Source organism: Poeciliopsis prolifica, unplaced genomic scaffold, assembly GCF_027474105.1.
Source record: "Poeciliopsis prolifica strain line A6 unplaced genomic scaffold, Auburn_PproV2 SCAFFOLD003, whole genome shotgun sequence".
NCBI classification, from domain to species: Eukaryota; Metazoa; Chordata; class Actinopteri; order Cyprinodontiformes; family Poeciliidae; genus Poeciliopsis; species Poeciliopsis prolifica.
This window is the reverse complement of record NW_026562378.1, coordinates 18,651,818-18,675,388: the sequence shown is the minus strand read 5'-3', so window position 1 is coordinate 18,675,388 and position 23,571 is coordinate 18,651,818. Positions and strand designations below refer to the sequence as shown.

The following is a 23,571-nucleotide window of genomic DNA, read 5'->3' as shown; positions in this document are numbered from 1 at the left end:
TAATTATGAAGAAAAAAATATTGTTAGCTTGCATTTAGATATTTTGAAACTGTGATTAGTTAAAATATAGCCTACTAATCTCATAAAGTAGAAAGAAGTTAATTTATGAGCTTTCAATTGCTTGCTACATGGGGAATAAGAAGAAGGTTTGTGCAGTATGAGCCTGAATGTGCTGGAATTTCTACCTCTGAACTCAGATGTACCACTTGGACATAAATTTTTAAAGGTTAAGTTTGCCTATGAATCTCCAGACTCCAGCAGTATTTCTCCACCAGTACATTCAGTTTGTTGTCGTCTGCAGTCACCTGCACAGGAAAGACCTTTTCGAGCCGAGTGCAGAAAAATGATTCTTGGCTAAGCTCCAAGGAGCTCTCATGATTAGTCCTGTCTGTTTGGTTTTTAAACTGTCTTTCCTGCGTCGTATGTCTTCTTGTTTCCTCTCCTTGAGAGCCTCTCAGCGCTGTGGTCACTGTGTTCGTCTAGTGGCCTGCAGACCTCGATGTCTTCTAGAGGGACTGAACTGTGGTTTCTCCCACACACCGAATACAAACACTCTGGCACACATAAATACACAAATGCATGCCCATGTCATGTCTCTGTCTTTCTGTCTCTTTCAGCTTTTTAGCCACACACATCCACCACTCTCCACCTCCATCTATTGGAGACCCTCTGTCTCTCTCTCTTTTTTTTATTCTGTCATTTCTCCACCTCTGCTCTCTGTCCTCATTTCCAGCTGTGTTATGTGGCAAATGAATATACTGTAAGTACCAGCAGACTTGCTATAAATATGCCTGCCCACCCAAGACTGTTGGAATTATTATTTTTCTTATAATCACTGTGGTTTTTCTTTAAACCAGGAAGATTATTATCTGGTTTTTATTCACTGCCGTGGATTCCAGTTTCAGAGTTTAGGTGCAGTTTTAAATAATTTTCTGCATGGAGAGTTTTACTCTTTGGCAGGCCTGGAAAAGATTGATGAAAGTCAGTATTTGCATGACAGTGTTACATTTCTAATGTAAAACTCAATTTTTTCTTTCTTAAAACTGATGGTTGGGCTTTAATTTCTTTATAGATGGCAACATTTTTTAGTTTTTTTCTTCAGCTGCCTTGGCCCACAGCTGGGAGGCAGCTGTGTGAATCAACCTTTCCTCATCTGCTTTATCCATCCATCCTTCCCTCCCTTCTGTTCCACTCCTTATTTCCTCTGTTTCTCTTCTTAAAAGGAGTTCAAAGCAATCCTCGTAGTTTGGGCTTTACCAAGCTGACATGCGGACAGGCAGGAGTTAAGCAGACGCAATGAAAGAAAGACAAGAGCATTTTAAGCTTCGTAGGCTGAGAAAAAAAGAAACGTGTACATGGTTGTGTGGGTGTGAGTGTGTGTAAGATGGAGGTAAAGAGAGAGAGGAGGGCGGAGACCAGTAAAACCACCGGTATGTGGAGGATGGTGGGTGGGCGCCCTGGAAAGAGGACAGAGGAAAAGTTTGGATTATGAAAGAGCGAAGGAGCAGTGAGTTATGGGGGAGAGATGTAGGATGAAGGAAACAGGCTCACATGTGTTGGTAGCTGCACATCTGTTGACTTGATAAAGCTGTTGGAGAACATCTGAACTGCCTTAGAGGAGGTGGAGCTACTCAGCGGCTGACGGTACAAATCAGTGCTTGTAGAGGCAAATGGAAACAATGAAAGGTGAACAGAACCTAATCCTAAAACAAATACAATCGGTTCACTGACTAATCAAACCAACAGTGACAAAACAGTAATCAAGACTCAGCAGCTAAGGCAGTTAATTGTAGATTTGGACCAAAATTATGGTTTAGTTACAGTGTTCAGGCCATAATTTACTGAGATGACGGATTAACCTTGCACATAGTATACAAAGGCTGTAGTGTCACATTCCTAAAAGACAGAATGCAGTGTGAAAGAATTTATAACATTTGAACTTTTTAAAGAATTTTTAAAAGATTTTATGTGATAATACACAAAGTAGTACATCATTGTGAAGTGAAAAAAATGACATCATATTTCATCAACATGTTTACATATAAAAATATCAAATGGGTGTTGTGCATTTGTTTTAGTTAAATAGTTCATTATATTAAAGACATGCATGGATGAATTGCAAAAAAAAAAAAAAAGAGGAAAGGATGAAAACCTGAATTTCTAAAATTACCATAAAGGTTAAATTGGCAATAATTTCTTGCATTATGCTAGCTGAGCTTAATGCAAGCTCTGACAGAGAGACAATTATCCTATTTACATTGATTCTGTATATTGCATGAAAAGTCTCTGCACCACCACTAATGAACGTTTGTTTGTCTTGGACTGCTTCATCTTGCCTCCTTAAGCATCAAACTTATTGTTAACTACAGTGAGTTTCTGAATGCTACTTTTTCCGCAGCCTCTCCACAAATAGATTGTGTACAAAGGAGGACAATAACCTTTATTAAGCTCAGCTGTCCATGTGCAAAGATGTTAGAGACATAATCCAAAAGACTTCCAACTATAAAGACAGAAAAAGGTGCTTCCACAACTGTTTCAGATTTTCATTTGGAAAACGTTTATATTTCTATCTGCGTATCTCTGTAGTATTATTATTGGCAATTTGACGATGCATCTTCACTCAATGTGCAGGTTTGGTCTTCTGTTTCTGCCTGTGTGCCATGTTGAGGTGCTTTTGCTGAATCCCTCCTGAATGTCTGTCATCAGTCACTCTGACTGTGTAGCAATAAGGGATCAACGTTTCATTCTGCTGTTTTAAGATGGAGCGAGCCCCAGCTGTGAGACTGTCACCTCTGTTGCTTTCTCTGCCCAGACTTTCTCTGCAGAGAAATTAGGCGTCGGATAAAGTGGTGATTGAAACGGGGATTATGGTGTTGACAAAAATTTGTTTAGTAGTAGAGGTTTTCGAAGACTGAATCTTACAGCAATTTTAATAAACAGTAACTTTCCAGTTGAATAAAGAGTTTTGAAGTACTGACTCATTTTAGATGGTGACTCACAAACTAAAAACTCACTTCTTAACAATTATTCGCACCGTTTGTTTTGTGACAATGTCAACAGAATATGCAATAATAAGTCATTCTGACATTCTAACATTATTTTATTTTAAAGATTGAATTGAGATCATGTGCTGCACATTTAATGTTCTGAATGTTGTAGAACCCCCACTCCAACTTTTGGAGCAATATGAATGCATGATTGTTTGTGATGCCGTGACAAACTAGTGATCTGTCCATGGTGTTCTCTGCTTTTCACCCAGTGACAACTAGAGATGGGCATCTGCCCTCGTGGCACCCTGCGAAGAAAATTCAAATTATTCAGTACTTATTATGTAAAACAGGTTTTGGCAGTTATATTGGGATTTGATTGTCAAAAAACTAATGAGCTGAAATGTATTCAACTGGACTTTTGATTGGTGTGTATTTTGGCCAGGAAAAAAACAAAATGATGATGAAGTTAGAGTTTGATCTTCCCATCTCTAGATTATATCCCACACCATGCTGGAGAACTTTAAAGTACTTTAAAGGAAAACACAAGAGAAGAGAAACAATGGAATCACAATTAAAAACAGAAAAACAAACTGTGGGTTCACCGAGCCTCCAAAACAATCAATAGACTTTATCGACATGCCATAGTGCTTGAGAGAAATACCAGTAAAAGGTTGTTTCTTTCCTACAGTCACAAATACTAACATGTGGGGTTTTACTGAGACTGTAACTGGAATTTTCCCATCAAATAAGTTCAACATTGAGTTTTCAGCAACAAACTCTCTACATGGATCTGATATGTCCATTGTTAAGTGTGATATAGAATCTGTAATATTGTGGGTCAGTTTCTTATTTAAAGTGCCTGTTTTTTAAAAAAAAAACTGAATTGTTTTAATTTTTGAAAATTGCCATGGCAAGATTTTGCTGCTGCAATTTTTTTTTACCAGAAGTGTACTGAACTGCCAGCATTTCTTTTTCAGAATATCTGCCTTGCACTTGGTATTAAACCTTATAACTGCTGTTCATAATTGGATATGGCATTAATCTTCCTCGCAGCAAGTCAGTGAGTACAGCTTATTGTACAGTACAGTGATGTCTCCATCCCTGTGGCCTTTCAGTGGTCACACCATTGGCCCCCATCACATTACAGCAGCTGTGAGGAATTCACTCAGTCTGGGTAAAAAAGGGGGTAAAACACACATTGAAGGGTGAGCAGGGAAAGAAAGACAAGAAAAAGAGGCGAGTGGGGGTTACAAAAACAAAGGCAGAACTTAAAAACAAAGTTTACCACTGAAGGAAAACAACAGGGCCCAAAAAGTTTAGTGTGAGAGGAGGGAAAGAAACAGGAGGGGGGGCGAAAAACGAGGTGGAATCTGAACCGAGGTTGGCCGAGGGCCCGAGCCCCTCCTTCTCACCCCCTTCTTCCTCCCTCCAATGCTCCGTCTCCTGCGCTAACACAACAGAATCCCCCACAAACCCGGCCACATCAGGAACGGCTGGCTACATTATAGCTGCCATTATCGTCTCTCAAGTCATAACAGCCAGAGAACACCCACCTCGACTGCTGCTGCTCCGCCAGGAGGGGGAGGGGCGAACATGCAGGAATGAGCAGAGAGGGAATGAGGGAGAGGGTGGAGGCAGCAGGGGGAGACGAGGGAGAAGGAGATAGTTCAGAGATACAGAGCAGTGGAAAAGGCAGAACGAGAGGACGAAAAGGGAGGGAGTGGGTGGAAGGAGAAAAATACTGTGGGATGGTTGTTTACAAAGCATGCAGGCAGCTCCAAAGATGTTAGTCCAGATTTATTTAATCTATCTGGTATATGTAAAGGCTGACAAAGTAATATATCATTCACAGGACACACACATTTACTTCTGAGATTTGAAACGATATGAGGTAAAAAGTAAAGAGCATTTTCACTATATGGTGCTTTTATATATCAAGGAGAGTGGGAGCCCCAGTTTCGAGTTACACCCAAGAGAAGAGGAGCGTAGAGCCGCATCAGACCTTTTGTCTGACACGATCAGTGACCTGTGAAAATGTCTGTCCTCTCTGGAGACTTCCCCAGAGGCAGGAGGACCCGCACTTTATGAGAATGTCACAAATGGTCCAGCAGGGCAAGCCCAAACAATGTTTCTCTTTGTGTTACACAAACACAAACTATCACCTGAGAACTCAATCTGCTGAGGCACTGTAGACCATTTGTGGTAAAGTCTAACAATCAGTTAAATTAAACAGGTACTGCTCTTTATTTTTAAGTTAGTAAACTTAAGGATTTGCTTCCAGCTGCTGTAGCATAATAGAGGATGCAGAGATTACATAGAGGAGAAACAGCATTTCTACATATTATTCTTTTTGTATCTCTTCTTCACTAAAACAATTGTTTCTGATCTAGAAATAATATAATAAAAAACATTGCTTTAAATGCGATTCCCTCTCACTATCACTATGGGTTATGATAATTTTATACACATCTGTGGAGCCTGGTTATTTCAGACTTCTGTGTTTTTTCCTTTCTCTCCAGAGGTTATCGAATTAGTAAATACACTTTAACTGTTTATCTTTAATACCAGCAGAAATTCAGTTGAAGATAAATAGCAGGCATCCCTTTTGTGGTTTGTTATAAATTTTTCACTGGATGCAGCAAACACGTGGCAGATGATTCTTCAGTCAGATATAAACCTAAATTTAACCGTTTAGGCTAGAAGAAAAAACACTGTCTGGGGCAAAAATGTATGGTACCTGACATTAAAACATGGTAGTGGCAGCATTATGACTTTATTCAAAGTTAAATTGAGGAAAATACAGAGCAAAATGAAGGGAAAGCTGTTAAATGAGTAAAGCTGGCAAAAGAGTATCGGTTCAGGCAGGCTGAGCAAAAATGCAACATTTTTTCATTTTCATTTCATTTCTATCCAAATTACATACATTTAAGGCAGTGGTTGCATTGGTAAGAAACATACAAATGAATAGGGTGTGGATGCATTGTATCCGAGTAATGAGATCCACTAGCTAACAAAAAAATCTTCCCTTTTCATCCTCTGATTGGCACGACTGACACACAGATTTGCAGGGAGCTTGTATCAGTGAGAGATACAGACATAAGGATAATTATGCTCTTAATGCCAATTTGTAACTTGGGGTCAGTGGTTGTGGAATGCATGTGCTTTAATACTTATTAAAAAAAAAACTTCACCTGAAGGGGCACAGTAAGTTTTCAGCCATTTGTCATTTTTGGGTGGGGTGGTTTGCGGGAAATTCGTGCAGTTTTACATCACTGGCATGTCAAAGAAGTGAAGTTGCAACAGTGGAACTTCTGTTTACAGTGAGTAGTGGAAAAGTTTGTTTTACTGGTCTTAAAGTCAAACTTCTTTTTTGTAAGAGCAGTGGGAGAGTGTCTGCAGTCTAATGAAAGGCTCGGAACAAAATCTTCTGTCGGTTTGTGTGAATTTATGGAAGAATGAAAATCTGTGTTGTGTGGGCGTTTGGTTTTTGGAATTTGTTGATCAATAGCCAATGTAAGCTGCTGCAGACATTCATTAGCCAATACCAAAATCAGAGTTTCTCTATAAGTAATCACCTTCAATGTATTGCACTATAAAATATTTTAAAGGATGAGAGCGATAAAGATGTTCTTAGATGTGGGAAACTGATAAACTCCTACCACAGAAAAAAAGATGCTGGAATTAAGACAGACTATATTTCAATAAATAATTGGTTTTAAGCTGTGCACTTCTAAGGTAATTATAGCTTTTTCTAAAGGCTTGTTTTTTTTTATCTGAAGTGCTAGCATAAATGTCACATTATACATTAAAAAAGTTTAGAATGCCTTATTCTGTTCCTATTTTATACATTCTGTATCTGTGTGTCCTACTCTGCTCTGGCAAGTTTCAGGGTTTGAATGAGGAGGTTTTTGGGTGTAGATGGTGGCTGGACATTCTGTCCTCATCCGCAGCTTCTCGGTTTCTGCCCAGCTTTCTGTGATGCCACAGTAGAGAGAACTTGTTTGGTCAGCCGCCTGATTTATGGGCTTTGGTTTTTTTTTTAAATATGCTGCTTCCCAATCTCTCTCAAATGCAGCACCACAGAAAGCCAACTCCCACAGAGTTTCTCACAAAATATGGTTGCGCAGCACTACGACACCTGTGTCAGCATGGTGCGTAAATTCATTCATCGGTGCATACTAAAATATACAAGACTCTTGAGTCATCCATCTTTTCCTTGTAGTTTCCAAGGAGTCTGACTTTTTTTTCATCTTTTGTGGTGGTGATCAGCCAACCTTTACACTTTCTGCGGTTTATTGCCTTTTTACTCATTTTAACTCTTTGACTTGACCATTTTCAGAAACATTTTGTTTCCAAGCTTAAATAATATTTAAACTCATGTCACATAAGACATGTTCACAGTTTCTTTAGGAAAATAACAAAAAAGGTTTTGAGATATGAAATTAGATTATTGAGTGGCACTAGCTTAAAACTTGTCATACAGTAGATGATTTTTGATGTTTCACCCCAAGGGGTAGTGGAACAGCAACTGTTTTTTTTTTACATCTTAACAACATGACAAGATGGCTGAGTTGTGAAAGTGAAAAATAGATCCACATGAGGACTTCTGTTTTTAACACATTTTTCTTTATAAAGAAAATTACTTTCTATTTTCTAAGGACTTTCAGTATCAGCTTTGTTAATAAGTTTTTGTCCCAAAACATGTTGCTGGGTTCTCTATTTGTCTATTTGTGCATTATGCACAACTAGTGAAGAAGCAGCCAGAATCTAATTAAAAACTTCAGAAGTCGACTAAACTGTAAATCAAGATTTCTGTTAAACACTGCACAGTAAACTTTTACACAACATTCCAATTCAATTTTCAGTGAATCCAGATGCATGAAAATGTTATACAAAAAAAAAAAAAATCTGAAGGTTCTCACAAGGTTCTAAAGTTATGGCAGAAACTTTAATATTTCTGCCAGATCTTTTTTTCTTCCTCTTTTACTAGCAGTACCAAAAAACGTGGTACTGCTCAGACTCAGCTCTCAGTCTGAGAGCTTCTCAGAATTTGTGCTTTTTCATTTTGCAAACGTTTTCTGCTCAAAAGAACGTGTTATGTTAAATTAATTACAGAACAATATGTTGAGTGTGTGCATGAAGCTGAGTAACAGTAACATGTTCACATGTTTTTAAACTTCTCTCCTCAGGGGAAATAGGGTTCGGCTTATAAAAATTCCACCTTGCCTCTTTGCAGGTTGGCTCACAGAGTATGCAGCTTTTTCTGAGATCCACCACACACACTCAGGCACATGCATATATACATTTGCTAATGCTCTTTCTCCTCGCACACATTTGCTACTGGGATAGAATAAAGTGGTTCACGTCTCTACCACACACACACACACACACACTCTTTCTTGCACATCCCCTGTAGGCTTGGTGGTCACTGGATCATTATGCGGCCCCCTGTTGAGACAAACAGCTGTGACTGTTTGTGTGTGTGTGAGTGTGTGCACATTTAAGACTGGGGGTCTCCCCATCATGGTATTTATTAGTTCTGGACAGCTGAGGTGCTCTGCAAGATCTCTATTTAGCTCTACAGGATAATTATCAAGCACCCATCCAAAGGCTGTGCTGAATGTGCTCAATCAGTCTCAGACCGCACATGTGATTTAGACACTTGCTAACTTTTGCACCAAAACTCCCCCTTGGTGACTTGTTGGGCGTAAATAAATCCCTGTTGTCCTTTTAACACTTGTGCTGCCACATAAAGACTCTAACTATACAGCTTTGATCTGCATTTGACAGGAGATCTCCCATTCTAGGTTGGGACCCATGTCACTAAAACTGAAGTGGTGTAATATTTCCATAATAAGATTTCAGCCTAAAAGGTGAGACTTCTGATGCGCTACACATAAAGATAAAAAAAAAATTGCTCCTTTTTTGATCTTATTTGGTTCTAATTACTTTTTTAAACACACACATTGCTGCTATTACTGGCTACACTGACGTGGTTGGATGTAATGAGCAGGTCTTTGTTCCAGAGGTCTCATGGCTGGAATTACCTTACACATACAATCCTGCTGAAAGATGCCCTCTCAATATTGGACTCACACAAAAGCCCGTATTGTTATGGTCTCCTCTTCCTCAGTTTCTATTGCAAGCATATTCAGTTTTTTTTTTTTTTTTTTTTTTGTCCTTTTAAGGTTTTAAATGCTAAACCTGCTAAACACTTGATTGAAGCTTTAAACTGTCTTTAGAAAATATAGATATAGTTAAATGTTTGTTGTGACAGGCTTTCAGATAATCTTTATAACTGTCTCTGAGCAAACCGATAACATAAGGACATAAGGACATGAGTTGTTGTAGATGCTGATGTCTGTCAGCAGAACAAATGTAGTGTAGCAGTCTGTGCTACAGCTATTTTGAATACGTTTCTGACTGAAAACAGTCTTTTATTGTACAACAGTCTCATAAAAAGGATCCATAGGGTTGTCTGTAAATTTCTTGATTTTATTAAGACTCTTTATTTGAACAATATTAGATGTAGATGTTGCAGAGTACATCTTATTTCTATTAGAAACAGCATGCTGTGTATGAGAGTTACCACATAGGTTCTGTAAAACAGCATTTTTCTTTTATTTTAATCTAGTCTTAGAATATTAGCATTTAGGCCAAAAAACATGAAGAAATCATTATTTGTGTGTTTGAGTGAATGTAAATGTTTTTTTTTTAAATGAAAGATTTCTAAGACGTTGCTAATATTTTCTGATTTGCTTAAAGTTTTTCGCTCTTGCAGTTTGAATGTGTATGAAAAATCTTTGTTTATTTCTGTCTTCCTGACTCTTTTCTTTAACGTCTTACTGACAATGAATGAAGTTAGTGTTAACTGTTCCTCAGTTAGTGACAGTGTCTCTGCTACTAACAACAAACTGATTTGAAAAAGCTAAGATTTTTACATGAAATTGAGCTGATTCAAACTACCAGTCAATTTCTTGATAGCAATAGCTTTTGTAATATGTTTTCATGTCAATTATTTATTTGCCTACAGTTTTTGTCAGCTTCTACTGCACAAATTAATTATGGTCAATAATTGTATTAATTTGACCAATTATTCACTTACAAATTGTGTATTATCAACTCCTAAGTTGGGTTTAATCACCCCTTGATCATTACAAGGATGTATCAAATCCAGAGAGAACAAACTGCTTACTTGTGCCTCATTCAATTTTCTAAACGCTCCTAAAGTTTGACTTACTGCTAAATTTCTATATGCTTTTGTTTATGATTTATAAAGCTTTGAAACCTTTTCCGTTTAAATTTGCTCTTTGTGACTTACACATGAGTGATGGGCTTAGTATTTTAAACCAACTGTTTAAAATAAGCATGACTCAAGCTCTGCGGAGTTTATTTTCTCCTTAAACAGTTTTTCTTGGTTTGGTTTAGTCTGTTATTAACATCCTACGTATGTATTTTTTTTCTCCAACCACAATTGTGTGTATTTGGCCTTTTCTTTCTGGTGGAGTTCAGTTTTGTTTGCTTGGGTTGGGTTTGTTTATGTTTCCTCTCCTCTGTCTAACCTTGTCCTTGTCTCTGCGTTGCAGGTCCAGGCTGTAAGGGGAGCAGTCGGTCTCTGAGCTCCAATGCCAGTGGACATGCAGCCACATCAGGGGCTGTATTACTATGAGACCTCACCCAGCCAGCCCTCCAGAGGGTAAGCCAGCAGAAACTTTGCAAGTCATATTTTTTGCTTTCATGATCATGCACACAAATCCTCATGTGTTCATGGGTTTATACTACTAATTATTATCTAACAAACCTCAACATGGCTCAGTTAGCAATGCATACTGAAAAGATGTTTTCACTACACACGTATGAGCACATCTGTAAGGTTATATATGATATGAAGACCTTCCAAGTTTTGATTCACATAACAGTTTTTTTCCTTACTTTTTATGTTATTTGAAATAATTAACTCATTTGTTCTCACCAGGCACTTTTCCCCCAATAAATCCACTTTATCCCAGTCAAATTATAGGATGAATGACTTAAACCAGATCTGGAGCTTTGTGACAATAATAGTCAGTAGTGTAACAGGTAGACTGTCTTATTTTGCTGCTTGTCTAAGCTCTCAGGACAGGACACACACTCCCAAAAATATTAATAATATGAGACAAAGTTTTTTTTGTTAGTTTTCAAGTTGAAAAAGTGTGCACATTTAAAAAAAACAAACAAAAAGTAATCTAGGTCTTCATTTAAAATGAGTCAAAATCTTCCACAAAAAATAGTTCTATAATTAAGGTTTAAACCTACTTTTAAAATATTGGTGATGTACCAATTAGGCATATTCATTTTTTATCAAATAGCTAATAATTTGAGCTGCAGAGCCATGAGTAGTTTTTATTGATTCTGGTGCAAATTAGAACCTTTTATTTTCAGGCTTCCTCAAAGCATTTCTTCTGGAGATCAAAAAAAAAAAAACTTCTCCTGTCTCAATCAAATATTCTAAGGATGCAGAAGCCCAGGTCTATGTTCAGTTGTTGTGAACACAGCGCTAGCTCAGCTACTCACTCCCTGCTCTACGCTCCTCTGCTATCCACCCTCGCTCCCTCCCTCGCTCATGCCACCCAGGTTGCGGGTGGACTCGGCCTCTCTCTGACAGCTGCTAATTACAGGCTGACCAGGCCCCGCTGCGCTCTGCATGACTGCCTCGCGCCCCACTCAGGTTACCCAGAGAGAGGGAGAAGCAGGGAGAGTTGGAGAGAAAGGTGGCTGGGCAGGAAAGAGAGAGACAGAGAAGGGTTAGGGCTAGGGGAAGGAAAGATAGAACAAGACAGAAAGGATTGAGTGGGGGGAACTGAAAAGTACAAGTGAAGGGATGAATGGTGGAAGAGAAAAGAAGGAAAAGACGAGAATGGGGGAATCACAGTGGATTAGAGAGGACAGATTAAGCTCCTGTGTGGAATACACGTTGTTGAGAAAGAATGGAAGAACTGAAAGGACGGCACAGGAGCACAGGACGATCCTGAGGAGTGAAAGAGTCTGAGAGATGGAAGAAAATAGGCAGAGGCAGATTTTGAGCGTCAGAGCATCCATTGAAATTTATGGGGGCCGCTGGAAAGTTCCAAGGCTTACTCTTTCTTCTTCTGTGGGGGAAAACCCAGATTAGTAAATTTCCATGGTTTAGACCAAGATTAGAGAGATGCAACATCTAGTGGTGGGTGCGAAGCATTGCATCTACTATTAGGACAGCATAATTTTAAAGGACTTGGATATTGGAGTCCAATCATTTCAGAGGTGATGCATTGCTTTAGACTTCTCTCAAAGCTGTGGTATTGTTTACAGCAATCTGTGAACAGTCAGCTTGTAAACAGATAACATTTTGTGGCTTTCCCTCCTTTTTGATGATGTAAGACAAAACTTGGCCATAATCTGATATTTCTGAATCAAAGCAATGTGTTTACGCAACCATTATGTTGTGTTCATTCTCTCTGATGATCTGCGTTATTAAAATTGATGAAACAATATGTGTGTTTCCTTTTTTGAACGAAAATAACAAAATAAAGTAACTTTCCAATGATATTTTAATTTACTAGGATGTGGGTTTGCCACATTTGAATGTTGAATTAAAGTAGTTTTTTCAAATGAGTTTTGTTGGTTTTTTAGATTTAAGTAAGAAAATGAGAAACAACCAAATTCTGACTCAGCAAATCAGCTGTCAAAAAAGCTGGAAGTTGGTATTTGCCACTAAAGTATTATTGGTGCATGTTCAATTTTAATATATAATTTCTTCTTAGAAATGCACATTAACTTTGGTTAATTTTAAATGAGCTTGTTTGTTTTTATTTTATGTATTTTTATTATTCAATGACTTGTCTCTGTTTGTATCAAATCTTGTGTGTATGAAGGAGAAAACATATCACCATGAAGCATTTTGAAAATTTCTTTCCTCATACATACTCATAATTCTGGCCTCTCTGTTATCCGCAGCATTGTGCCGTCGGACCAGTCTCCCTATAGCGATGTGTCTCCCCGCCGAGTCCCGCACCTCGACGTTCCTCCTCAGGACTGCCACACTATGTACAATCCCATGACTCCCAGTATGGCTCATGGATCTGGATCAGGTCCGGTTCAGGGAAACAGCCACTGCTTGGATCAATACATGAGGCCTCCTCAGGCCCCTCCACCACACAGTATGATGGGCCACAGGGGCATGCCTCCCACAGAGGGTGAGTCACAGTATCTTTTTCATCCCCTTAATCTCACAGCTGGTATTGATTAGGACTTAAAGATACCTGAGAGACTGAAACTTAAACTCCACAGATTTCCACAGGAGGAATGATGAGAAGTTTGCAGTTGGACAGTGTTTCTACAATGCAGGGCCCTCCAAAAGTATTGGACTTGAAACATCACAATTGATTTATCAGGGGACAAAATTGTGAAGAAATATTTATTTTTACCATAATCACATAACAAATGTAATTGAATTCATACTTCAGTTTTAAAAGTTGAGCTAAAGATCTGTTCATATGTAATATATTACGTTTCCTCAAAACATAGTTTAGAAAAAGCTAAAACAAAAAAGCTACTCACTTGACTATTCCTCTTCCATATTCACAGTTAAAGTAATATTTAAAAAGTTTATAAGAATAAGAACTGTGACCAACAAGAGTGTAGGAGGATTTAAGTTTATCCTGTATAAATACACAGTGATGAGAATTGTAAGGCAGATAGACAACTTAAAAGTCTCACTGTTTGATGAAAGACTGTCTTATGAATCTCTCTCTGTACTTTGTATTTACAGCAATACAATGATGTAAATTGAAGGGTTGTTGATGCGAAAATAAACTAGGGATTAAGCAATTCTCTAGATATAATTCAAAAATTTGACATGCAGCACTTAATTTCAGTGACTAAAACTTCCAATGTGGTTTTCAATTATGTAATAATTATTATTAATATGTATCGTAAATGTCTGGGGTTCAACTTGTCAAATAAACTCCTACAACAAATTCTGATGCACCACTTGTTATTAAATATCTGTCATTTGTTTGAATACATTTGCTTATTTAGCAGCTTTTTTGTTTTTATCTAGACTTAGAAACATGGACCACAAATCCACATGAATAAATAAATTCCAGTTTTGGAAACTGCATTTATAGCATCAGAAGTACAAACTGGCTAAAATCATTTCAACTCATTTGAGCCTTTTTCAGTTTAGGTTTTCAGATAATTTAAATTTAATTTAGTTTACTTTTGTACATTTATAAATAATCTTACGTAATCTTATTTAATGACTTGATTATGTTTCTTTGCAAGCGTTTGTATGAGAACTTCTAACTTTTCTCTCTTAAATCCCACAGGTAGCAATAGCGCCCCCTACTGCAGCCAGAATAACATGATGTCTTCGCATCCCAACTTCTGTCAGCTTCAGCCCAGCTCTGAGCAGATCGGCTCTGGTGACGGTGGGAAAAGCAGCTGCTTAAAGCAAACATATTCCTGACACAAACGTTCTGTTTTAGGTGAAGACTGATGATCCTCTTTTCTTTTCTCTCAAAACAACTTCTGTCCCCTCTAGGCTCAAGGTTCTCCACACCTCGCTCTATGTTGAAGCTGAGTAAAAAGAGAGCCCTGTCCATCTCACCTCTGTCTGATGCCAGTGTAGACCTGCAGACGGTCATTCGGACCTCGCCCAACTCGCTCGTGGCCTTCGTTAACTCTCGCTGTAACCCCAATGGAGCCAGCTCCTATGGCCATCTGTCTGTGAGCGCCATGAGGTATAAGTCAACATTTCTCTGAGTCTACTACCTCAAACATCAATGTTTGTAGCCTGATTAATTATGGATGGAACAAAAACTAACCCAGTTACATAGATATTTTCAAATGTATTGTGTATTGGTGAAATAAAGTAAGGGACCATAATAAATCATTTAGGAATGTTTTCCATCTTTGAAAACGTTTCTAAATGTTGTGTTTGTGCTTTATATTTTTACCTTCACAAACACTGTTATTAATTTACAACTTAGCAACATGCTGTGGTTATGTTATTTAAACGTTAACAATTTAGTGTTAATTTAGTGTCTCTGAGTGGTAATGTGGTATATTTTTCTCCTCAGTCCATCTCTGAATTATTCCAGCAACATTAACTGCCACTCCAGACAACAAGGGTCCATATACGGAGGAAACGGTGGCACACCTATGGGTGTTCACACACCAGGTCCCTGCCAAGCGTCCCGTTTACCACCCCACAATCCCCGACTCCTCGTTCCACCTAAGCATGGACATGTAAGATGGCTTTCAACCCAGCATCACAAAGCTTTGACAGCAGATCAGCAGCTTCTGCTTAGTGAAAAACATACATTCACACAGGAATCTAAACGAACTGAAGAAAACAATGTTGTATGTTTTGTTTAGCAGCTGAAAACAGAGCCAGGTCTGGTAGGTGTGATGGACGGCATGAATGTAAAGAACCTGGAGGAAAGGTCAGAGGGAGATGTAGCCAGTCCTTCCTCCACTGGCACTCAGGTGAAGTCATGTCCTTTTTGTGAAATTTACATCTGATCTTTTCCAGGTGTGATCATTTCATATTTGACAGAAAACCATATTCCAACCTCTGTTTTTAGCAGCAGCAGATTAAATCTGAACTGTAAGACAAGGCCAATTTAGGCATTTGTAATAAACCTGAGCTAAATGAGGTTTCATTTCTTTAAAAATGATTTAGCAGGATCATCTGATTGGCTTGCTGGATGGCAGAGACGACTTGGACAAGGAGGACGGGAAGCCGGAGCCAGAAGCCATCTATGAGACCAACTGTCACTGGGAGAGCTGCAACAAGGAGTTTGACACACAAGACCAACTTGTTCATGTGAGATATTTTACACGTCATCAGTCAGTTGGAGTAAAACCGACTGTAACTTTTTTTGATACAATTAGAAACTTCACTGGATTTTATCTGTCACCAAAGTGGTGAATATCGTGATGCTATGTATATAAAAATCTTGAAGTGTGGTATGTTTTAGATCTAATTACAACTTTAGTCTAAGTGTGTCTCCAACTGCTTTGTACATCTGAAGATGGATATTTTTGTACATTCTTCACAGAAAAGCTCAGTTTGGATGGATCGCTCATGATTTAATGTTGTGAGGTTTTCTTTCAGTATTGTCCTGTATTTAGCTCCACCCACGTTCCCGTTAACTCTGATCCACTTCCATGACACTGCCACGACCATGTTTCACCATGAGGATGGTCTATTCAGCTTAATGTGCAGTGGTTGCATTTTGCTAAACATAGCATCTTGGTTGTTTGCTGAAAAATTTTTTTGAATTGTACTCACCCAACCAGAGCATCTTTGTAACATTGCAAACGCTAAATATGTTTTGTGTCAAGATGCAAATTGCATTTATTATGAAAAAAAAATGGTGGAAACTGTTCTAATAAGTGTTGAGGTAAAACATTACAAAATGACTAAAATAAAAAAAACTACAAAAATATAAACTATCAAAGAAAATAAAGCAAAGCATTTTCTATTGAAACAGGTAAGAAGCTTTTTGGAGCTTCAGTCATTTACACTCATTCTGTTTTTTACGTCTTGTCATTCTTTTAGCACATAAACAACGAGCACATCCACGGAGAGAAGAAGGAATTTGTCTGTCATTGGCAGGAGTGTTCTCGAGAGCAGAGACCTTTTAAAGCTCAGTACATGCTCGTGGTTCACATGCGCAGACACACAGGAGAGAAGCCACACAAGTGCACTGTAAGGAACTTTGAACTCTTTGTTTTCCATTTCCTTCTCTAAAGTTAAAATGCAGCTAAATGAATGTCCTTTTGTAGCTTAGAAGGAAAGCAATTTAATTTGTCACCTTCATAATCTTTACAATCTTTGCAGACTTACTCTATATCAGCCGCAAATATTATAAATATATTGATGAATAGCTTTTGAAGGTCACTATAATTCAACAAGAATATTACTGTGGAGCACCAGATCTTTTAATAAAAGCTTTGGATATACATTATTTAGTTGATCATTTTTAATGTTACCCTGCTTCATGATAAACTGTTCTGAATTATTTCTGTTGTAGTTTGAAGGCTGTAATAAAGCCTACTCTCGCCTGGAGAATTTAAAGACCCACTTGCGCTCTCACACCGGGGAGAAACCATATGTATGCGAACATGAAGGGTGCAATAAAGCCTTCTCCAACGCTTCAGACCGGGCCAAACACCAGAACCGAACTCATTCCAATGAGGTACTAAGACAGACAAGTTTAAAGAGTGACACTGAATGACTAAATGACAGCTAATCAATATGCTTTATTGGTAAAACTCTCCTATTATTGACTGTATAAGAATTTTTATGTTTTTTTGTGTGTGTGTCTTACAGAAACCTTATGTTTGTAAGATCCCTGGTTGCACTAAGCGATACACAGATCCAAGCTCTTTGCGTAAGCACGTGAAAACAGTACATGGCCCTGAAGCCCATATCACCAAGAAGCATCGTGGAGACACAGGCCCACGACCCCCTGGTTCAGCCCTGACCCCTGGAGGCCAAACATCGGAGCTGCTCCTAGAAAAGGAGGAGACATGCAGAGAAGACTGCAAATTGTTGGCACCTGAGACTGCCCTGGTTAGTGACAAACATTACTGAAGGCTGCTGTAGAAAACAACAAAGAAAGTAAACTCAGACATATTTGTTTACTTATTCTTAGAAGATTCAATAAAACTTTCTATCTCTTTGTTTGTCTTTCAGAAGTCCCAGCCAAGTCCTGGTGCTCAGTCGTCTTGCAGCAGCGAACGTTCTCCATTGGGGAGCACCAATAACAATGACAGTGGAGTGGAAATGAACCTAAATGCAGCCGGAAGCTTGGATGATCTCACAGTATTAGAGGATGGAGTTGCAGGTGGAGGAGGAGGTGGAGGAGCGGAGCCAGGAACAATGGCAATGTCTGCGCAGGCTCTGAAGCGTCTGGAGAACTTGAAGATTGACAAGCTAAAGCAAATTCGAAGGCCGACTCCTCCTGGCCGCTGTGCTAGTAACAAACTTCCTGCCATTTCTGGTACATATTGAAGAAAAATTTTGAGCCATTTTATTTTTTGTCACATTTTGATTACAGATCTCAAAGTATTGAGTAAGATTTTATGTGATAGGATAGGACAACACAAAATTGTACATAATTGTGAAGAGGAAGAAAAATGGTACAGAGTTTAAAAGATTTTACAGATAAAAATCTGAAAGTGTGGCATTGAGTTGAATTCACTCTCATTTATTCCTAATGCTCAGAGTTGATTGGAAGATGAGCAAAGGTAAATACAGACCAATGCTTCATAAAAATGGTGAAAGTGCCGCAAGTGTCTTACGGAAGTAGTTAATCTTTTAGCTGGAAAGTTACTTAAAATATGCACTCATAGCTGCAAATTTATTGTTTTTAATCTAGAAATTATCTATTTCAGAATCTGGCGCAAGACAATAGTTTGTTATAGTTGGTATCCATCTATTTTGATTGAATATTATTAATTTTTGCTACTTTGAAAAAATAAAGTCAGCCTCTTAATTTGCAAAGCTGGTAGAGAAATACCTCAAAAGACTCGCAGCTGAGATTGCAGCAAATAAACAAAAGGTGTATGCCACACTTTCAAGTTTTTTTTTATTATTCTGACCAAAGTGCCATAAAAGCATGATGCAATATGCAAAAATGTTAATTGAATACATTGCCAGGCACAGTGGAAGATGCTTAAGTAATTTTATCTTTAAATCTTTTTCTAGGTTCAGGGGACAACATGGGAATGTGTGCGCCTTCTCCACTTAATCGACGAGTAATGGAGCTGTCCAACCATGAGCTCGGACCTGGAAATATAGCAAACTCTACTAATGACAGGAGAGGAAGTGGCACAAGCAGCCTAAGCTCAGCATACACAGTGAGCCGTCGCTCCTCTATGGCATCCCCTTACCTATCCAGCAGACGCTCCAGTGATGTCTCACAAATAGGAGGAACAGCAGGGGGCGGATGTCACCTTCTGAGTCCAGAACAAGCTGGAGGAGACCCTCTTTCACCTGAAACCTATCGTAGAGGAGCTCCATGTCCCGGTGGTGGAGGGTTACCAGGTCTCCCCAACCTAACACCTGCTCAGCACTACAGCCTGAAGGCCAAATATGCTGCAGCCACTGGCGGACCTCCACCTACTCCTTTACCTAACATGGAGCAGCCCGGTACACCAGTAAGAAGGGGGGGTCCTTTGAGTGAGTACCAAGGGCAGCCTTTACCTCCTTTCCTTCAGCAAGGAGGTCCTCGGCGGCACAGTGCCAACACAGAATACGGTACTGGAGTTATCTACCCTCACCAGGCTCCAGGTAACAACACCAGGCGGGCCAGTGATCCGGTTCGGTCAGTAGCAGACCCACAAACTCTACCCAAACGCTTTAACAGCCTCAATAATGTGGCCATGATGGGCCGCAGAAATGCACTACAACTTCGTAGCTCTGACACAGGTCTTTCCCACCACATATACTCCCCACGTCCACCTAGCATCACAGAAAATGTAATGATGGAAGCTATGGGTATGGAGCCCCATCTCAACGCTGTTGATGCCAGAGATCGTTCCATGATGATGACCCCTGTAGAGAGAAACTTTATGAGTTTCCAGCAACAGAATCAGACAATGGGAGGTGGAGGTCCACTTCCAAACCAGCTGTCCCCAAGCCATGACTCTCTAGGCTGCCCGGATCCCGCTTACATGCAGCGGCATTTCCAGGGACACGGAGGAGAAGTCATATCCAGAGCCAGTGGGAATCCATTAACTCAAGCAAGATCTACACAGCCAGATGGAATGTCAAATACTCTTCTCCAACAGGCTGAATATGGCATGAGCACCTGCCAGCTAAGTCCTTCTACCCCCCATTACCCAGGCATAGGTCAGGGCAGTGACAGCAGGGGTCCTTGGAGTGACAACCACAACCAAATCCAAACTTCAACCCATGCAATTCAGAACCAGCAACCGGTGCGGTTCTCGGATTCCAGTTTGCAGTCTCAACAAACACAAACTCACTTCAACAATCAGACAGCCCTCTACAACAATTCTGATGGCACTCACAAACCTTTCATCAAGCCTGAGCAACAGTTTCACCCTGGTATGGGTGGTGGAGATGCCTGTCAGAGTGCGAAGCTCCAACAGCAACGAATCATCCTGCAGCAAACACAGACTTACCCCCAACAGAGTGGTCAACTGTTGAGGAACTCTGGCCACCCAAGCTGTGATTTTCAAGGGCAGAACCCAGGTTCGTACACTAGTGGAGGTGGGTTAAGTTTGGGCTGTGCCAATTCTGCGCTGTCAGAAGGCCAAAGGTCAGAAACCCCAATGATGCAAGTGAAGGAGATGATGGTGAGGAATTATGTGCAGTCTCAGCAAGCACTCATGTGGGAGCAGCAACAAGAGCAAGAGCAACAGAGTGGAATAAAGCCACCTTCTCTTTCTGACAACATGGGTTTGAATGCTCAAGCAACAATGATGCAACACAGCCCAGAGCACCAGAATCAGAACCTATATCCCAACCAGATGTATCCCTCTTACCCGGAACATAATCTGGTCATGAGCCCTGCTGCCAACAGCCGAGGATCCACCTCAGTTACACCTAAAGATCAGCACCTGACAGGTCTCCAGGGTACATGCTATAATCAGGAAATGGTTGTGCCCAGGCCACCTCAGGGACGCAAGCCTCTCAGCCGCCAGAATAGTCTGCCACAGGTAGGAGGGGGTTACCTTGGCGGCTCCCCCCACCTGAGCCCTGTACACTCCATTTCCAGCCCCAGACGAGGGGTGCGACTTCCACCTGTGCAGCATCCACAGCACCCTCAAAATGAAATGTTTTCTCCTACCAACAACAACATGTACTATACAGGTCAGATAAATATGAATATGGAAAAACACAGGGATCCCCAGAATGGACCTTGCATTAATCAGCCGACCAATATGGGACCGCCAAACCTGGACCCAGCAGGTGACACCAAGTCTACCCCTATGGCTCCCTATCCGGAGTCTAGTCCCATCTCGAATGCCTTAGAAAACCTGGACTTGGAGAATGCTCGCATTGACTTTACTTCCATCATTGATGAAGCTGATTCTTCCTCATTTAGTCCAGTCAACAATCCTCTTCAAGGTCTTCCAGGATCATCGTCCCAGGCTTCGTCACGCCTCACCACCCCACAAACGTCCGTCAGCCTGGCTCCAGGCACTGGCCTGTCCAACATGGCTGTGGGTGACATGACATCCATGCTTACCTCACTGGCTGGGGAAAATAAGTACCTGAACACTCTGTCTTAGGGGACTCTGGAGCACCTTAGCATGCATTAGCTATAGACGAGCAATAAACACTTGCCTTTGCCTTGTTTTTGTTTTTCAAAATCAGATTCTGTCACTTTGAGGGATTTTGACTGAAGGTTTAGCCAGACCAGAAAGACTGTAAAGTGGAACTGTTCATAAAATGGTTCAATACTACTAAAACCAGCAATAACTTACTGGAGACTCATGTAAAAAGATTTGATAATGTAGTCTAATAGGTTTTGGGGGCAAGTTGAGGCAAAGCTACTAATACAGTCTAATCACGTTTAAAAAATATATGCAAACCACCATCAAAAACCTTAAAACCAAAGCTGCCGGCTTTTCCCCATTTGTAATTTCTCCCCTGCTGCCTTGGTATGGTTTTTCTGTGCCTTAGTGTAAGACAAAACTATTTTTTGATTTGAACATAGGATGCTGAACAGTTTTTACCAATCGAAAAGGGCTTTGGCAACAGTGGAGCAAAGAAGGATTTATGTAAATGTTATATATATATATATATATATATATATATATATATATATATATATATATATATATATATATATATATATATATATATATATATATATATATATATATATACAAAATGTGTATACGACAATGAGACATTGAAAGGTTGTCTTTTGATAGTTTGCTTGATAGTTTGCTTGAAGCTCAATGTTCAGGGGTTAGTATTTTTTGTTTGTTTGAAGAGACAAGAAAGCTATGCTTTTAGTGACTGAGAAATGTTTCTCTGGCCTTGTAAATCTTCTATGTTACTCTTGATTTCCTCCTTTTCAGTATCAACACAGTCTATACCAGCAACATATCAGTATTCCTACATATGCACCATTGCAGAGCAGTCACATGCATTGTAACCCCACACCTATTCCTACCCACTGACACTCAGGACTTGTTTTGAATCTTTAATGTGCACACAACATGTACGTTTGACTTGCCTTTTCTGACAGAGTTTGCACTCCACTTGTTTACTTTAAGTGTTTCTAAAGCAGCTACTTTTTTATCAGGTGTCTTTATAACAGAACGTGCCTACCACTTTCAAGGTACAGAATGTGAGAAAAGCTCAATTAGTACATTTATGTTTACTGGCATCCTTATTGACTGTGTGATAAAATCTTTAAAATGAATGAATCTTTTATTGCAGTGTCATAATCTCACATTGAAATATCAAAAATGAATTTGAGAACATTTATGCAGGCTTTATTTTTTTATTATTTTACATATTTACAATAAAACTAATCAGCAACTCTCTCATTATTGCATAAATGCAACAAATAGAAAGAGCAAATAGTAAGATACAAGAGAAATTAAGAAAAATGACATTAAAGAGTGTTGCATTAGATATCGACATTAATACTGCACAGATTAAATTGATTTCTCTGGACTAGATTTAGGTGTCTTACTAATTGCTCACAGATAAAAACTTGTATTTATGTATCTTCTGACCCAGGTGTGAAATGTCTGACAGGATCTTCCTTGCCCTGTTAAGACAGCAGAAGGTGACAGGTTTTTAGAGAGCAGAGAGAGCAAACCCATGATTTTCTATGCTGTCTTATTGTGGTTTGGGAACAAGGTTGACTCACAGAAATAGTCACTTTTTATGTCAAAATTGACTATTGATTGAAATGCCAAAATAATCTGGCATTTCAATCAGTTTAGGAGGCTTTCAGACAATTTTGAAGTTAAATATAAAAGTTCCTAGCCTCCCTAGTCAATTTTTAATATAAAATATACACCAAATGAGGCTCCATTACATTTATTTTAAAGCATGCAAATAATGTATTTTTTCAGGATGACATTTTGCTACTGCAATAAAAAAAAAATGCATATATCTTGGAACTTTTAACACATCTTTTTCAGTGTTTCCAGTAAATGTGGCCAGCATTAGCAGTAATTTATATGTGGCAGCATGTATGTTTAAACAGACTGCATTTTCTGTCCAATAATCAAACCACCAGCTCACACAGGACTCAGCTGAGGATATTGAGTTAATATGTTATTGTTTCCTATATTTTAGAAACTGAGTGCTGAGGTACATTCATAGGACAACCTACTGCACTTTGGCTCTAATCCCAAAGAGTTACATTCTGCATAACTAATTCACAAAAAGGCTAATCCTGCTACCACTGTAGTAAAGTGTTTATCAGGTACAGAGAGGTACTTTAACAGTTCAGCTGTACCCCAGGAAGAAAGCAGCAGCTCTTTTTAGTGAAGTGGTTTTGTGCTGTTTGGAAAATATCCCAGTCTTTCAGTGAGTCACACCAACCTCATT

The 23,571-nt window shown here is 39.3% G+C and overlaps 1 protein-coding gene across 4 annotated transcripts in view; it reads left to right on the top strand.

Moving 5' to 3' along the window:
• The window catches only part of gli1 (GLI family zinc finger 1), a 51,729-nt gene extending 29,888 nt beyond the window's left edge, over window positions 1-21,841 (top strand). The window contains exons 2-13 of one of the 4 annotated variants that reach the window (XM_055027369.1): window positions 10,577-10,686; window positions 12,963-13,201; window positions 14,336-14,437; window positions 14,551-14,749; window positions 15,089-15,257; window positions 15,390-15,497; window positions 15,697-15,837; window positions 16,576-16,725; window positions 17,051-17,215; window positions 17,350-17,592; window positions 17,716-18,022; window positions 18,730-21,841. In XM_055027369.1, coding sequence (XP_054883344.1) covers window positions 10,616-10,686; window positions 12,963-13,201; window positions 14,336-14,437; window positions 14,551-14,749; window positions 15,089-15,257; window positions 15,390-15,497; window positions 15,697-15,837; window positions 16,576-16,725; window positions 17,051-17,215; window positions 17,350-17,592; window positions 17,716-18,022; window positions 18,730-21,281 — 4,446 coding nt within the window. In that variant the 5' untranslated portion in view covers window positions 10,577-10,615 and the 3' untranslated portion in view covers window positions 21,282-21,841. Of the gene's footprint in view, window positions 1-10,576; window positions 10,687-12,962; window positions 13,202-14,335; window positions 14,438-14,550; window positions 14,750-15,088; window positions 15,258-15,386; window positions 15,498-15,693; window positions 15,838-16,575; window positions 16,726-17,050; window positions 17,216-17,349; window positions 17,593-17,715; window positions 18,023-18,729 lie in introns of all 4 variants that reach the window. The other 3 variants (XM_055027367.1, XM_055027366.1, XM_055027365.1) reach the window with 3 other exon arrangements.
• The last annotated feature ends 1,730 nt before the right edge of the window (window positions 21,842-23,571 follow it).